This window comes from Larus michahellis, chromosome 8 (assembly GCF_964199755.1).
Source record: "Larus michahellis chromosome 8, bLarMic1.1, whole genome shotgun sequence".
Taxonomy (NCBI): domain Eukaryota; kingdom Metazoa; phylum Chordata; class Aves; order Charadriiformes; family Laridae; genus Larus; species Larus michahellis.
The window spans coordinates 22,930,623-22,946,741 of NC_133903.1; the positions used below are offsets into that span (position 1 = coordinate 22,930,623).

The 16,119-nt window shown below is 53.5% G+C and overlaps 1 protein-coding gene across 5 annotated transcripts in view; it reads right to left on the minus strand.

The window, feature by feature from the left end:
- ASTN1 (astrotactin 1) overlaps window positions 1-16,119 on the minus strand; it is a 65,044-nt gene that overhangs the window by 19,271 nt on the left and 29,654 nt on the right. For all 5 annotated transcript variants that reach the window (XR_012588657.1, XM_074597364.1, XM_074597363.1 and 2 more), the window contains 9 exons: window positions 8,690-8,764; window positions 8,068-8,205; window positions 7,543-7,693; window positions 6,962-7,128; window positions 6,572-6,766; window positions 6,174-6,301; window positions 3,809-3,913; window positions 3,447-3,635; window positions 89-357 (listed from right to left, as the gene is read on the minus strand). Coding sequence is in view for 4 of the 5 variants with exons in the window: in XM_074597364.1 (XP_074453465.1) it covers window positions 89-357; window positions 3,447-3,635; window positions 3,809-3,913; window positions 6,174-6,301; window positions 6,572-6,766; window positions 6,962-7,128; window positions 7,543-7,693; window positions 8,068-8,205; window positions 8,690-8,764 (1,417 nt within the window). In the remaining variant the exon portion in view is untranslated. The remainder of the gene's footprint in view (window positions 1-88; window positions 358-3,446; window positions 3,636-3,808; window positions 3,914-6,173; window positions 6,302-6,571; window positions 6,767-6,961; window positions 7,129-7,542; window positions 7,694-8,067; window positions 8,206-8,689; window positions 8,765-16,119) is intronic.

Consider the following 16,119-nt stretch of genomic DNA (forward strand, 5'->3'; position numbering starts at 1 on the left):
CAAGGGCAAGCTGCCTGCAAAGAGCACTCTGATGGCATTCTGCTTCTCCCCATGCCCACCCCACCACGCCCAGACAGCAGATCCTCACCCGTTGGGTCTGGTTGTTGGTGACCAGCTCGTAGATGGGGGCTGCTTTGGTGACCTCCAGCAGGATGGGCTCGGCTGGCACATCAGGACCAGAGGCAACATGGCAGAGTGGGCAGGAGGAGGGGCAGCGCCCGCGACTCTGGCACTCCATCCGCACACCAGCTGCCATGCGCTTGGTGCCTGACTCGGAGAGGCTGGCGATGTACTCAGGGAAGGTGAGCACCTTGGGGTCCCGCTCACGCTCCTCTGACTCATCTGAGGGAGAGTTACCTGTGGAAGGGGGAAAAAAGGGGCACCAGGGTGGGCTCTGAGCCATCAGCAAGGGGATGTGAGGGGCCTAGAGCCCTGCCTTGTGCCCAGGAGCACCCCTACCCTACATCGTTAGGAGCTCTCTGCTTGCTCTGTTGGGCTAAAATGCTCACTGGTCTTGAGAGCAGGAATCAGGTCTGGAAAAGTCCACCCTGGCCCCTACAATCACAGGTCCTTTGTCTCCCTGTGCCTCATTTTACCCAGCTCCAGCCCTTTGCCTGACACTAGGACAAGCTACCCTTGCAGTGAGTCCCCACGAGATGGAGCCTCTTTCTTGCAGCTGGAAGCTCATGAAGAACCTGCCTGGGCTTCTTCACCCTATTCTGAAACCTCCTCCAAAGCCCCCTGACAAACTGCTGCAAAAGCCCTCCTGGCCCAACAGCTGATTTGCTCGACTCTCTCGGTTCCCAAAGACCTCCATCAAAGCTGATGTGACAGAGTATGTTGGAGACCAGAGAGGATGAGTGTCAGATCAGGGTGCACAGCAATGATGCTGACTCCGTGCCCCGCCTACTCCCCAAAGGTCTGCAGCCAGCAGCACCAAAGAGCTCAGAATGTGCAGGAAAGATTTACCAGTGCCTCACGATGCCCAGAAAGCTCCTGAGACGGCTACAAAACCACCAAGACCCTCTCCAGCCCCTCCACCTCTCCTTTGTTTAGTCCCCACACAGGGGAAGGGAGATGGTGAGCAATTCCCTTTTGGAAGCTGTCTCAAGCCTGGCTCCTCCTGTCTCTTCACACTGTCATGGGGCATGATGGAGATGGACAAACTTGCAGCTGGGCAAGGAAATAGGGTCTCTCCCCAAGGGCTTAGCTTACAAAGCACCATCATGAAGCAAAAGAAAAGGGTGAGATGGAGGTAGACACGTACTTTGGCACCACAGACACCCAGCCAGACTGTGACAAGGCTGAAGGCTTGTTTACCCTCTGCCCCATGCACATGGGGGAATATCTGCAGGTCCTACCCTGCCAACCCTCAGGAAACCCTGCAACCCAGCTTGCTTGGAAAATAAATTTGCAGCAGGGAAACATTGCTGTGGGCTACACTTTCCCCTGTTCTGTGCAAAGGTGCCTGATGCTGGGTGCCACTGTGTCCCCACTGCACAGGGCCAGCAAGCCAACCCCTGTGCTTGGTGGACTTCTCTCCAGCACTCCCCTAGAAGGAAATATTTTGACACAAAGGGAAAAGTCCTGGAACAGCAGTCAAGAAGGTAGGATCTGCCCATCACTGCTATGCCCTGGCTAGCATCACCCCACTGCTATGAGCCTTGCTGTGCAGGTGAAGGGTGCTTTTCACCTGAAAACCCTACCAAAGGATGTCCCTGGCCCTGCACCAAAGAAAGAGGGGCCCAGAGGGACCACTCATCACGGTCAAGGCAGGCCGGTGGGGTTGAAGGAAGTCGAAGGATGCCCAGGCAAAACCTTGCCTCTAGGGCAGGTTCAGGGCATTGTCCCTGGTGGCTTAGTATGGGCTGGCTGCTGCCGGGAGCGGCCAGAGAGCATGTCCACGGCTCAATAGGAAGGGTTGCAAGGGTTTGCTGAGAAATGGGCCAGCAGTAGCCTATCCTCGAGACTCCTGCAAAGAAAACAAGGCTGTTAAACAAAACTCGGGATACAAGACCATTGCTCTGCTCCCCCAGGGAGCTGGAAATGGATCGCTTTGGGCTAGCTGTGAATTGCAGCTTAGCAGGCACCGAGGGAAAGCAGAGGAGCCAGGCAATGATTTGTCTCTTGCAATTTCTCAATCGATATCCAGCTCCTGACGTTTGCAAACAAAAAGTAAAGGAGGGAAAGAGACAGGTGCCAGAGCAAAACCAAAATGTGATATTGTGGGTGGAAAGAGACTGCCAGACCTGAAAAGCCTCCAAGCAGGAAAATCAAAGAGGAGGAAATTGCAGGAGAAAAAAAAAGTACTTGCAATCAAGAGATGCTACATCTGGAGACAGCCCACAGCAAAACAGCAATGGGTCTGTACACTCGCAGGTGAGCTTGGGAAGAAGCCCAGGCTCCAGGTCTGAGCCTTGCAGGATCCAGACTGAGGCTCAGAAAGAAGCCTTTTCCACACAAGAGCCCTGGAGAGAAAACAAACGTCTCCTCAGCGAGGGCATAGCAAGAGCAGCACCTTAGGCTGGTGCCAATACTGAGAATTATGAACCTTCTTGGTGGAAATGATGCGGCGGTCACGGTGCCTGTGAGCTCCAAGCTCACATTGCCTGCACCCAGGAGCTCCTGGGGCAGGGGGCAGCAAACCAAGGCCACCTAAAAAGCAGCAGCTCTGCTCAGCATCCCCTGTGCCCGAGCTTGGGAGCTGGCTCTTGCTTGCTGCCCAGGCCTGGGTGGTGCAACCCAACGTTCCCAGCACAGGCAGCAAAACACTGCAGACAGCTTTGCAAAGGCCAGCACAAGAGGAGATGCCATGGTCCTGGTGACAGCCAGCAGCAGGCAGGAGTTCGGCTCCTTCTACTTTTGGAAAGTTCGTGTCCAATTCTGCCATCGCCTGCCTGCAAAACCCCTTCCATGGGGGAGCCGTCACATCTCACTGGAGCGAGGGCTCCTGAGGGGATACAGCAGTGCCAGATGCCCCCTGCACCATGGTGAACCTCCCAGTTTCCAGACATTAAAAGCACAGTGCTGACACCCTAGGAGAAGAAAGTACATGAGAGGGAGAAAAGTCTGGCCACGGGATGCAAGTGGAAGAGAGCAGATACGGCAGAGACAAAAGGAAGGAAGGAACAGGATTAAAGACAAATAACAGTTAAGTCCAGAATCAGGCAGGATGGCTTGGTGGGATTAGCGCATTTGTCTTTCATCTCCCTGGGGATGAGGGTATTTATCTTTCTTTCTGGCCCAGACTAATGCCTGCTGCAGTCTAGAGGAGTCCTTCAGCTGGCTTCAAAGGGTGTGAGAGTGGGGTGTAAATAAAAGGATGAGATGGGAGATAGCTCTGATGCGGGCTGGGTGCTTTCCCTGCTATGCTGAAAGCAAACCCAGCTCCCTACTCCCATGGGGAGGCTGTGGAGACCCTTCCTGGGGACAAGCAGGGCTCCTACCTTTGCTGATGTCCTCGTACTCCAGCCAGAGCTGCCGCTGGACCTGTCTGTTAGGATACCAGATGGAGCAGGACTCCTCAAAGCCATACGTTGCCTCCTGGATGTAGTGGTTGCCAAACTGGTCCAGCAGCGCCATGAAATCTCCACGGGAGGTGGCCCCATCCAGAGAGTGGAGCGCATTGCTGAAGGCTGGGGAGGAGATGGGAGGAAATGCTCAAATCCCAGAGGGCCCCAAGCCCTTGCCACCTCCCTAAACACTTGCGATGGGCAATCAACCTCTGAGCCCATCACCTGCCAGAAGGCGGCTGTATGTCTTCTTCCCACCCCTTTTTTCCTCCTTCCTCCCAGCTCTGCACACTTACACTGGGAGATGGTCAGCTGGTTGAGCCGGACGTGGTACATGACGGACTGCACCTTCCAGTGCTGCAAGAGGGGGTACCCAGACACCTCGCTGAAGTTCACCATCCCTGTTGGAGAGAGGACACAGGGGTTCAGTGCTGCTTCCCAGGGACACCTTGCTATGGGGGCACCAGGGTGGCCGCAGCTGCTCGTGCTGTGCCTGGGGAAACGCAGCCAGCAGGGTTGGGAGGGGCCGGGGGAAAAGACTGCGTACACACTGTGTCCCCCCAGGGAAGCAGCAAGGCATTTGGAGCTAAGGGTCAGCTGCTGCCCAGCAATTAAAATCATGGCTTTGAAGGAAAACGCGTGGACTTGTTTCATTCTGCCGTGCGGGGCTCTGTGTTGGAAGATAATGAGCCTCCTCCTGCATCCCCTCCTGCTTCCTTCCTGGTGCCTGCTCCCAAGACATGCCCAGGTGTGCTAATTATTTCACTAATGAGAGTTGCGCTTTTTAATGAGCTGTTTGCAGGCCTAGGAATGGTCACCGTCACACCATGTATGCCTGGGTGCAGACAACTGAGAGGCCCTGGGGTCCCTTTCAGCCAGGACTGAGCCAACAGTCCCAGAGCATGGGAGAAAACACATGCCTGCTGACGCTCCCATTCCCTTGGGACATTACGGCAATGCTGGGGCTCAGCGGGACCTGGGGTTTCACCCTCTTCGGGCAATGACATCCCGTTCTCTAGTCATTTAACTATGCGTTACGGGAGTCAGAAATTCATGGAGACCAGAGCTGGGTGGCCACTTTGTCCTGCCCAAGTTAGGAGCCAATGAACATAGCAGCTCAACTTCCAGGAGCAGAGGGACAGAGGGGCCACCCGAGGCTGGACAAAGCCACAGAAAGTCCATTGAAGGGTGCTCATGGCTCTGATTTTGGTGACCAGATCACCCCTGGTGTGCAGCAGCAGGATGCGGAGGCACAGCCACCTCCTCCCTTGCAGTTCCGCTGCTGTACAGCTAACGTGGCACGCCTCCACTTGGTGGCGAAGCAGCAAACTCTGCTGCTAAACAGCCACACAGCAGGAGTTCAGGAGGATAACAACAGGCATCCCCCTCTCCGTAACAAGAAATGAAGGTGGAGGATAAAGAGGATAAGATCCTTTGCCTTCCATTGCCTCTGACTTCGGTTCTGGCTGCTACCAACAACTTCAAAGTCTTGCTCTTCCCTGCAAAGTGTTTATGCAAAACCAGCCCTTCCTTAGTCAGCAGCTCTGCCTCTGATGTATTCACAGCAACATCCAGATCTGCTTACCGACAGGCAGAGATTTTACTACTTTTTTTTTTTTTTTTTTTTTTTTGCCTTTAATCAGCCACAAAGAACCAGCAGAGCAGTGGGAAATGAATAGGATAATTTGCTGGTTTCTGCCTCCCCAGCATAATTGCCAGTAGAGTCCCAGTCCCACTGACCCTGGCGTGATACTGAGGCCGTGGTGGCAGTGTGCCTTCCTTATATCCACGCAACCATGTCAAGGGCAGCAGCTCCCCATCAGGAGGCGGGTGTCCTCCAGCACGTCCAGGCAGAGGTGAGCATCCCCATGGCTGCAGGGGTGACCTGCTGACACAGCCCTCTCAGGGCCCAGCATCTGCCTGCACACACACCTACATTGGCATGCACCCTGTCGGGGCAGCCAACACCAACCGGACCCTGTGTGCAGCCCATGGGTGCTCCCCAAAACCCTCCTCCGAGCTCTGCCAAATGCCAGAATGCACAAGGTCCCATGAGACCACCCTGCAGACACCTTCCAAAACAACTTTCTATCCACATCCCTCATTAGTAGCTGCCTCATGTCCTCGGCCATTTCAGCCAACAGCAAAAAGCACCAAGGAAACAAAGGCTATTTAGGGGTGCTGGCAACTTGGTGGAAGAAAGGTAAATCCTTGAAGGTTATCTATGAATCCATGATAACCCTATTGCTCATGGCTCACGATGCTCTGTCAGGACAAACCAAAACAATTTGGTTTCATTGCATCGGGTTTTGAATGCTTCGTTACACCAGCAAAGGGTTTCTGATTTGGAAATCAAATGAAAGGTGTTTGGAAACCTTTTTTGCCTTAATTAAAAAAATAATAATCCTTTTTCAAATATTCCAAATATCCAATGGATGCTTGAGCTTTTACACCACCTAATCAATTTACAGTCTCTCCCTCTGGTTCATTTTTAATGCCTTCCTCTTACCACCGCTGCTGCTGCAGGTGACTGTGGGATGCTAAAGCTAGGCTAGATATATCCCACAGCAGATATATACCCTGGGAGGGGTACATGCTGGAGCCAGGCATGCTGGTGGCTGCCCCATGGGGAAAGGCACAGGTCTGGCTGGGCTCACTCACCAGTGAGGAACTCAGGGTCAGGTGTGGGTTCGGAGAGCTCCTCTTGGCACTGGTTCTCCAGGGGCACCGTGGCCACCACCAGCCCATCTGGCAGCTGCTGCTCCAGGCCCCGGGCAAAGTTGTTCTGCCTGGAAGTTAATTGCAGAGAGGAGGGCAGGGCTGGAGGACAGGGGAATTGCCTTCCCTTTGGGCACAGGTTACAAAGATGCCTACTTTCAATGGAAAGCTTTGATGCGCCCTACCCACCAGCCCCTCCATCTCCTGCAAACTTTGGCCAGATCTGGACAGACTAGGCAGTCTGCTAAGGTCCAGCCCCACGCTGCTTCCCATGCCTTCTTCTTGGAAAGGACAGCAAGGTCTGACCCTGTTGGGGTCAGCTCTCCACATCCCCAACTCACCTGAACGTCCCTTTGAGCACCTGCCCTGTGGCCACCTCCTTGGAGTGGTTGTTGTAGCCATAGAAGATCTCCCCGAAGAGCGTTTGGTTCATAGGCAGTTCACGGGGCTCGCCGCAGTCCCCCACCTCAGGGCACGACTCCGAGATGAGCTGGCATGACCGCCCATCCATGCCCAGCTTGTAGTCCTCAATGCACCTGGGAAGCCAGCACGGGGTCCACCATCAGCTGCAGCCCCCACCTGTGGGGACCAGGGCCACCAGACCATCCCACAGGAACACTGGGAACAGAGGATACCCTCCCTCCCAACCTTACGAGCTCAGGGTGGCAGCAGCAAGGTACAGCAGCACCTCAGGGGTGTCCCTGCAGCTGGGGTGGTGATGGGGTACTCACCCGCAGAACATGAGGATGTTGTAGAGCAGGGGGTCCTCAGGCAGGGGGACCATCTGCTGCAAGCACAGCTGCTCACAGCCCCCGTTGAAACCATCTGAGCAGTCCACGCCAACATGACGGTCGTAGCAGCCCGTGCCATCCTTCATGGGGCTCAGTCCCATCGGGCACTGGTGGGAGGGGAAGCGAGAGGTGAAGCCCCTGAGGAAGAAATCTGGCCCCGGGGGTGAGATGGAAGGGAAGACTTTCGTGTTGCTCTCTGTTGGAAATCACAAGCTGAGCAATGCCTGGGGGAACACCCTTCCCCCCCCTCCAAAAAAACCAACACAGCTGTGGCAGTGACAGGGGACACGCATGAGTGACGTGGGACCTCCTGGAGAGCCAGCAAGCAGATAGGCTCTCACTCTCTCATGCATTCGTGCAGCAAGGGCAGGGACGGAGGAGCTGCCAGCCCAAAAACAACTCTGCAAAAACAACCCCAAAATATCCATCCCGAAGTGACGGGAAGGGAGGAAGGTTGCAGCCCTTCTCCCCCTCCTTGCTCACTCCAAAGGAGATTTGCAGGTCCCCAGGAGGCCACGCACCACGCAGCCTGTCGAGTCCAGCTTGCGGTCTGAGATGCAGCGGAAGTTCTTGCTGCAGCCCCCGTTGTCCTGGGAGCAGTCACGGACGGGGCCGAAGGAGTCAAGGAGGACCTCCAGGCTGTCGAAGGAGGAGGAAGTCATCAGCTCTTCCCTGTGAGGAGGAGGAGGTGCGTCACTGCTCTGATGAGATGGTGTGAGCACATGCACAACTGTGGCTGCCGTGTGGGTTTTTCCAGAGCTCAGGTTTCCCTCAGGCTGACAGAAAACTGAATGGCAACTGAGCTTTTAGAGGGATGGAGGAGTTACTGAGATGAGAGTTACCTCCGAAGGCTCGGTTTTGCAGAAACTAAAGAGGGGCAGGTCAATCGACATAGGGCATAAACTCCACCTGAAAAACGTGGGGTGGGTGTCCCAGCTCTCATCAACCCCCATGTGCTCTGGGTTGGTCCTCTCACTCCAGGGATGCATCACCAGTATATTTACTGAAATACCTCCTAAATGCCTTCACCCTGTCATCGCACCAACCTGACCTCCACCGCATCCTCCATCACCGTCATGTCAGTCTTGCACTTGGCCGAGGGGTTGATGGCCAGCTCGGCTGGTGGGATGACAAAGCTCTTGCTCAGTGGCAGCCACATGCCTTCTCCCAAGGTGTAGGTGAACCTGCCAGGCAGAGCAGTGAGGGCTGGCATGGAGGAAAACACCAAGTCCAGTAGGCTGCCCCTGGCCAAAACCAAGCCCTTGAACGTCCCCTTTGCTCTGCAGAGATGCCACCCTGAGTAAAGGCAGATGGGCAGAATAAAGTGGGGTGGCTTCTCCGAATGCACCCAAATGACCCAAAAAATAGACGTAGTTTAGGTAATTAAAAAACAAAAAAAAGAAAGGAATTTTCCTTTTTGGTAGAAATCCTCCTTCAGAGCCTAAACCTTGCTCTCATCACAGAAGCAGAGGAGGAACTGGCTGCTGGGCATCCAGCATCCCACACGGCAACTGTGTTAGGGCCTTCCCAGCTATGCTCATGTCCCCAGGAGGTGGCACAGGACAGCCATCCTCAGCCCTGCCAGCTGGGGGGACCAGCCTGCCCATAATCCCTGAGTCATATTTTTGAGCCCCGAAATATGCTGACCAGGTTGCCTTTACCCCTTACCGAAAAATCTTGTCGGATGTCTGCTCGCCCAGCACCAAGTCAAAACCACGCTGGAAGATGGTGTACGGCCAAGGCCTGGAAGAGAAACCCAAGAGCATCACACCCCCACCACCCCTCACAGCCTGAAATGCTTCCCCTGCTTAGCCCCCAACTGACGTGCAGAGAAGTTCTGGGATAAGATGGCTCAAACCAAGGCAGGACAAGCTGTTAACACACATCCAAGATCTTAACTTTGGAGTCCCTACAACATCAGATCCCCACCCCAGACCCGACCTGCCAACGGGTCAGTGGTGTATCGCATCCTTCATTTTGGCTTACGACTCGCTCCAGTCTCCCTGGCCCACCCGGCATCTGCAAGTCTCACACTTCTGCATGCTCAGGTACTGCCTGCCCAGCTCCCATTTTCGGAATTTGCATCACAGCCATCAAATTGCAAAAAAAAAAACAAACCCAAAAGCACAGCTGAACCCTCTCTCTGCAAGGCTTTTGCAAGGGAGCACGTCAGGTCCGGGGCCGGAGCTTCACCACCTGCCTTATTCCCCTTGCGTACCACTGTTTCAGGAGGGGATCTCAGGAAGTCTTAGCCCCCGGCAGGACTTTGCAAAGGGGTCTGGAAGAGAAATTGGAAGTTTGGAGCCAAGAGGGAGGATGAAGAGCTGATGGCCCCATCTCTTCCATCCCTGCTGCCCTAGATAGCACAGGGTGATGTGCAACCACCACTTGGTGACTGGTGCCCTTTGGTGGGATGCCTGCGGCCATCACACCTTGGGTTGTGCATTCCTCGCAGCATGGCCCAGCTGGCAGAGCATCGCTTGGTACAGTGAGGCTGACAAAGCAGCGCAAGGGGAGGCACAGAGACCCGACCGTGGTGGGCTTTGAATCAGGCAACACAAAGCCCACTCCCAAACCCTAAAGCTCCCCTTTGCAAGAGCTCAGAACAGGAGAGAGAAAGAGATTTTCCGTCCCATCATATCATTGCTGTTAAAATTCAGGGTGAGAGCATTGGGTGCTGCTGCCAAGCCCAGGGATTTTCTCCAGAGGCAATTACAGCTCTCCTGCACAAGCACTTTAATTTCTAATCTGAAGTTATTTCAGCAAGGACAAAAAAAAATAAAATCTGATTGCAGGATTACAGTACGCTGTCTCATTCCCTTGCTCGGATACAATGCTACTTTCCTGTCCGGTCGGCTGGGAGCAGGGGATTACATTCAGCACACAAATCAGATTGCCCTGAATGAGGTCAGCTTCAGCCGGAAAGTGATGTGCTCCTTGCGTCTTGCCGACACCTTGAATGCTTCACACCTCTGCCTTCCATCGCTCCCGCAAATGGCTTTTATTCTTGCTTCTCAGGAGCACACCAGGCAGGGAACAAAGGGTATTGTTCCCCATCAACTCGGGTGGAGAAGCAGTTATGAAGAGCCACTCTTGGCTTGCAGCAGAGCTCAGCCCCAGGGCAGGCGTTGCAGAGGAGCGGTGGCTGCTGGACCTCTGCCAGATGGCACATCTGGCAGCTCATGGATGCTGACACATCTGGGACATGTAGCCAAGTGGGCTTGGACCTCCCTGGGAGATGGAAGCCAGCACCCAGGCCACGTTGCATCCACTCAGGGTGCAATTTCCAACTGTGGCTAAAATTCCTGCTATGGTGACTTTGAGCCAGGGAAGAGGTTTCCACGCTCCAGGGAGGGACCCTGTGGCATCTCCCTAGCCTGCCTTTGCCTCTACTCAGGGTCAAAAAAGTCCTGTTAAAAGGAAGGTTCAGCCTTTAGCTATATGCCTACATAGCAGGGGACAACCACTGTTGCCAGGCACCACTGCATCTGCAAGGATACAGTACCTTCTGCAGAGAAGCCCTGGGATAAGTCTCCATATAATGTCTCCAGCTCAACAAGAGGCATTTATGCATCCTCATCTCTGACAAAGCTCTCCAGGAGCTCAGCAACAACATCTCCATCCACAAACCCTTGCTGACTTGTGCGTTCCGCTGCAGAGGATGGGGTGCAATCTCCTCCCCCAGGCACACCTCGCTTCCTCCATTGCTGCCTTTTGCCCCCTGTGCCCCTCCTGCTGTTTCACACCCTCCTTCCTCTCCCCTACAGGCAAGCATGTGCCCAAATGTCTGTCTCCCTCCCTGCTTTCTGTGATCACTGGAGGCACCTCACTGCTCTGACTTTGTTGCTCTTGGCAGGTATTTTGGTTGCATGGTCTTCAGAGCTCACAAAGGAAAGCAGGACTGATCAGCAGCAGCTCTGTGCCTGATTAGGCTGGATTAAATGGGCCAGAAATGATAGCTCTCAGCTCCCTGCAAGCCTTGGCACTCAGGTGAGCATCTGAAACACCAGAACAGGGCATCACTAGAGCAGCTGAGAACCAGCAGACTCCCCACACTCAGTCAGCAAGTTCCCGCAGTCAAAGCGCTGCCAGTGTGTCCCCAGGATGATCTTCAGGCCTCTTTGCCTTTTCCAGCTGGACCATCAGCTATGCTTTGCTCCCCATCTGGGTTTGAGTGGAACCTCTCGAAATACCAGCTAAGCCGCCAGACCTGCTGCTTCTACTGATGCTCTGACCCACCCCAAAAGGACCCCAGCCAGGCTCGAATGGCAGCCCCAAGGGGACAAAGCCAGACTGACTTACAGTATCAAGAAACATGCTCCTCCCAGTCCTCACTCCCTGCGAAGCTCTTCTGGACAAGATGGGTGAGATGAGGAATCAAGGCCTGGTGCTCCCAGGATGCAGCTGTGATGAGCTAACTCAGAGCAGCTGGTTTGAGGGGAGCTGACAGGGAGGTCAGAGGGGCTGCAGGAGAGGGTCTTTGCAGAAGGCACTGAGAAGTCATTGCACGTGAGCATGGCTGAAGTGCTACTGAAGGAGAAGATGGTTGGCTGTTATGCACTGAAATATGTGACCTGATGTCTGTTTCCCTGACCCACAATGGTCCTGGGGGCTTCCACCCAGTGAGTGGCACAAGGATGGCCACTACGAACCCCATCGTGGCAGCAAAGCACCACCGCCAAGTGTGTGCTGGTAGTGAGCGGCATGGACCAAGGTGCTCACCGCATCCCTTCGCTGACAGCTCAGGAGTTCAAGCCCAGGGTGAACAGCCCAGGAGCATTCCTGCAGCACTCACACCCCTCCTGCAGCCCCAGGGCCTGCTCTCCATGATGACCACAGTGGGGACCCATGAAGACCCAACACTGCAGAGTGCAGATGTGACATGAGCACCAAGCTGCTGACTTCTGCTATCAATACCCATCCTGGCTCCTCCATGACTTCATTTTGCTTTGCAACGGCTTTGCCCGGGCTTCAGCTGCCGACGCCTCTCCCCTTTCTACCTCCCCACCCCCTGCCATCCTTTCCAAGCAGCTCTTTATTAAAAATGCTAATGCCAGCATTTTCTCCCTGGGCTGCCCGTAAATCTGCTAGGAGAATGGGGCGGGAGGAGGAGGCGGATGGGTGGTTTGGTGAAAGGATCTGAAAGAAAGAGGAGCTTTTTATCTGGCTGTCCTTCAAGCTCACAAAGCCGAGGCACACAGCAGGGGATAGAGAGAGGCAGACGGAGGGGGGGGTGGGGGGGGTGGTGAAAGATAGAAAAAGGAGTGGGGAAAAAAGAGAAAAAGAGGGGAAAAAAGACTTTAAGAGGAAAAATGCTGTCCTTGTCTCATCAGCGTGTCCCCAGCTCCTCTGTGGGGTGGGGAGTGGATGGTGCATGGGGATGGGACAGGAGGAGTAAGTGCATGGCCAGGGAGGGGGATAACTGTGCACAGAAGAGAAGATGCACCACTGGGAAGGGAAGGGAGGTGGGAGAGGAGGGCACAGGCTGTTGTGCTAATTTTTGTCCTGTGCTGGAAAAAACGGCTGCAAGGCTGCAGGGTGGAGAAAGGGGTAATGTGCCCTGCATGGGAGAGGGGCTGGGGTGGCCCCTGCTTGACAACTGCTAGAAGAGGATGAGAGTGTCTAGCCAGACATGGTCACCAAATTGCTTTAAACTGGCCTAAAACTTCCCCATGCTGGGGTGAAGCCCATTACAAGTTGACAGGGCATGCTGATTAAGACCCCTTAAGTGCATACTGTCTGAAAAGGGCACCCAGGCAAGAACAGTACATGAGGATGGGGAAAGCCATGGGCCATCACATGATGATCTAAGAGCTGAGATGAATAAGTACAAATGCAGGCAGGTAGCAGTTTATTAACTAAAGGCAGAACAAGCTGATTTGACTTTTGGTCGAGTCATATCACGAAGTAACTGCAGGAATTTGGTTTGATGAGCAAAGACGAGATAGGGTTGGTTGGATTGCTGGAAACTGCTTCCTACCCGGGAAATATTAGAGTAAGAGCTGAAGAGCAGCTAATTAACAATGCATATCAAAGTAGGAAGACAGACTGTGAACACACAAACAGCACCAGCCAGATTTGTTTAAAACAGCTGAAAAGCAGCACAAAAAAACCAGCTGATCAAATATATCTGCTACCCATGATCAAGAAGATCTTATTTTTTAAAAAACTGATGAAGATTTAGGGACTGGATGCGTTGGGTAAAACATGTACCGCAGAGACATGGATCTCAGCATGGTACCCAAAATACACTGCCATCACCAATAAAGTTCAAAGATGAGCTCACCCACCTGAGCAAAATTAGATGCTGCTGAGTAAACAGACACAGATTACAAGTCAACCCCGATCACTGTAAATAAAAACAAACCAATGGCAAACCTATCTAAACCAAAGGGTTGAAATGAATTTTCAGATAAAAACGCCACCCTAGGGAAACAAAAGAGTTTGTAGCCAGACCACATCACTCCAGATCGTCCCGAGGGATTTGGCAGAGCCCCCATGTCCTGCTTTGTTGACTTCCCCTTTGCTAAGAGCCAGCGCGGCTTCTCTGGGGACTGATCTGCCGCCTGGCTTGTGCTACCTGTGACTGCAGTACATCTCTCCAATATTGGCAGGGTTAGCAGCATATTAGACAAACAATGGTCAGAAATGAGTCAGGGACAGTTGATCTCCCCTTGGGATTGGGGGAGAGAGTAGAGGATTTGCAGACATCTCTTTCAGATGAGCCTGTTGGGTAAGTTAGGCAAGAGCTGGGAGTGAGCTGATGAATGTGACAAAAGGCAGTGTGGCCTGGCAGCTCAACCTTCACCTCAAAAAACATAAACGCCAGGTTATTCAGTTGAATGGGCTTTGACAAGATGGTTCTGGTGGACCAAAGAGAGTTGGCCCCCACAGACATGACCCTGTGGAGGCCAAGGGTTCACAGGGGACACCTTGGACAGGTAGACAAGACCTCCACCATCAAAAGCCCTTGCAGGCAGAGCTGCACCAAGCAGCACCTGGATATGAGGAACAGATCACAGTGCAGAAAAAAATCCTCATTAAATATCAAGCTGGCCTCAGCATCACAACGCTTAGTGTGGACAGGTTTTCAAAAGCCCTTATAAATAGTGGGCGCTGCAGGCAGGGATGGTTGAGTTAAGCGTGGTTTCAGCTGCTACCATTTTCTGAAACAAAAATCTGACAAGTTCAATGAAGAAACACAAAATGACCCTGGTTTCAAACAGCTCAAGAGATGAGCTCTGAAAGGGCAGCGCTGAAAAAGCCCCAACACTGCAAGCGTCAGAGCCTCTCAAGAGCCCAGAGAAGGGCAGGACTTTGACAGCCCCACCATGGTCTAAGGCTGTGTTCCACCGTGAGGAAAAAGAGATCTGCTAGGTTCCTCTGCACCAAACAGAAAAGTATGTCGGAAATGCTGCTTATAATTTGTCATAGCCAACTTTGGTATATAAGAAGAGACCTAAGACAACACGTATCCTGGCCAGGTGTGAACACCATTGCAGGAGGAAAGGCAAAGGCTCAAGCATGAGCATGGAGCAGGTTCCCATAGGGGCATCAGGATGGAGCTGTGTCTGAAAAGTGGCCCCAAATCCCCCAGAGGAACGAAGTAGGTCTTGAGCACGTTTTAGGTTGGCATTGCTGAAGTTAAAGCTCAGTCTGGAGCTGTGAATGGGTCCAGAGGGCTGCAGGAATGGATTTGTCCTTCCTGCCTTGGCTTCTCTCCTGCTTGTTACTGTCTATATTTTTTACAAATTCACCTGAAAGAAGCTTTTTCTCCACTTTCCCTTCAGATGATGGAGCAGCTAGATCGGGAAGAAGCTAGAGAGGAGCAATGTGCATTGGAGGAAAATTGTGAAGCTGCAGTCCCATGCCCAGGAGCAAAGGAAAAGCAGGGGGGAAGGAAGCAAATGCTTCTCCACTTGTCCTTATCACTTTTTACTATCTGCCTCAATAGACAAAGTCATTTGCCTTCTTGGCAGGATGGTGGGTCCAGCACACTGCTGGTAGCTCTGATCAAGGTACAGGCTGGCACCAAAGCCATGTGTGGCCATGAGTGTCCGCAGGCTCTTACCAACCCACTGGGACACAGTCCTAAACCAAACGCATCCGGCAAGTCCCTGGCAGGGGGAATACCCCCTCCCACGCTCCGGTCCCCATCATTCAGTGCCCCTTATTACATGGGTACAGAGGGCCTAGGGACATCCCTGTCGGACATTTGTCCCCTGGGGATGAACAGGGCAAGGAGCTGTATTTCTGCCTGTATTTTCCCACCCCAGCAGTGGTACCTTGCAGTGGTTTTGGGACCCTGACCATGACACTCAGCATGTCCCAAGCACAGGGCCACGTGTCTCATGAGCACCACCCTGTCCCCAGCCTGGTTCAGGGCACCCACAATGACAGCCACCCTTGTCTCCCACAGCCAGCGCTCCACACTTGGTTTAATTGCTAAGTTGCTTTTAAAATAAATAAAAAATAAAAAAAAAAAACAGAGAGGAGGCCGGGGACAGAGCAGTGGTGCTCTCCCTGGACCCCAGTTCAAAGGGACACATCTGGGGCCGGCCAGCACGGGCAGCCCCCTGTGGCTGCCATCCTCCGGCGCAGCAGCACAGCTGGGGAGCCGCCAAGCCCAGCCTTTGATGATTTTCTCTTCCCACTGTGAAGACTAATGACTTCAGACAGGCCGTCCTGCCACATGTGGGGATGCCAACACTGTGGATCCACCTGTGGCACAATGAGATGAGGGGGAGGAAAAAGGTGGTTGGAGGTGCCAGTGCACATGAGGCCTCTAGTTTTGGGGGTGTCTTGGATTTCTGCACACTACCTCCGGCCATCCCCAGAAGTCCCCATCTGCGTGTCGGAGACCTATGAGCATTAAGAACCAGACGGAGCATTCCCCGAGGGTCACAGAGAGATGGGAATGTTTGGGAACCTCCACCAAATTGCGGCAGAAACATCAGAAAAATTTTCCTTTGTACTTCCAGAGGTGTAAAGCTGTGGAGCAGACGATGACTGCTCTGTTCCCTTAGGCCGTGGCATTGAAGCATCTAATTTGCCCAATTTTCAATGGGGTGTGCCCACCCTGCAGCCGTCCCTCCTCT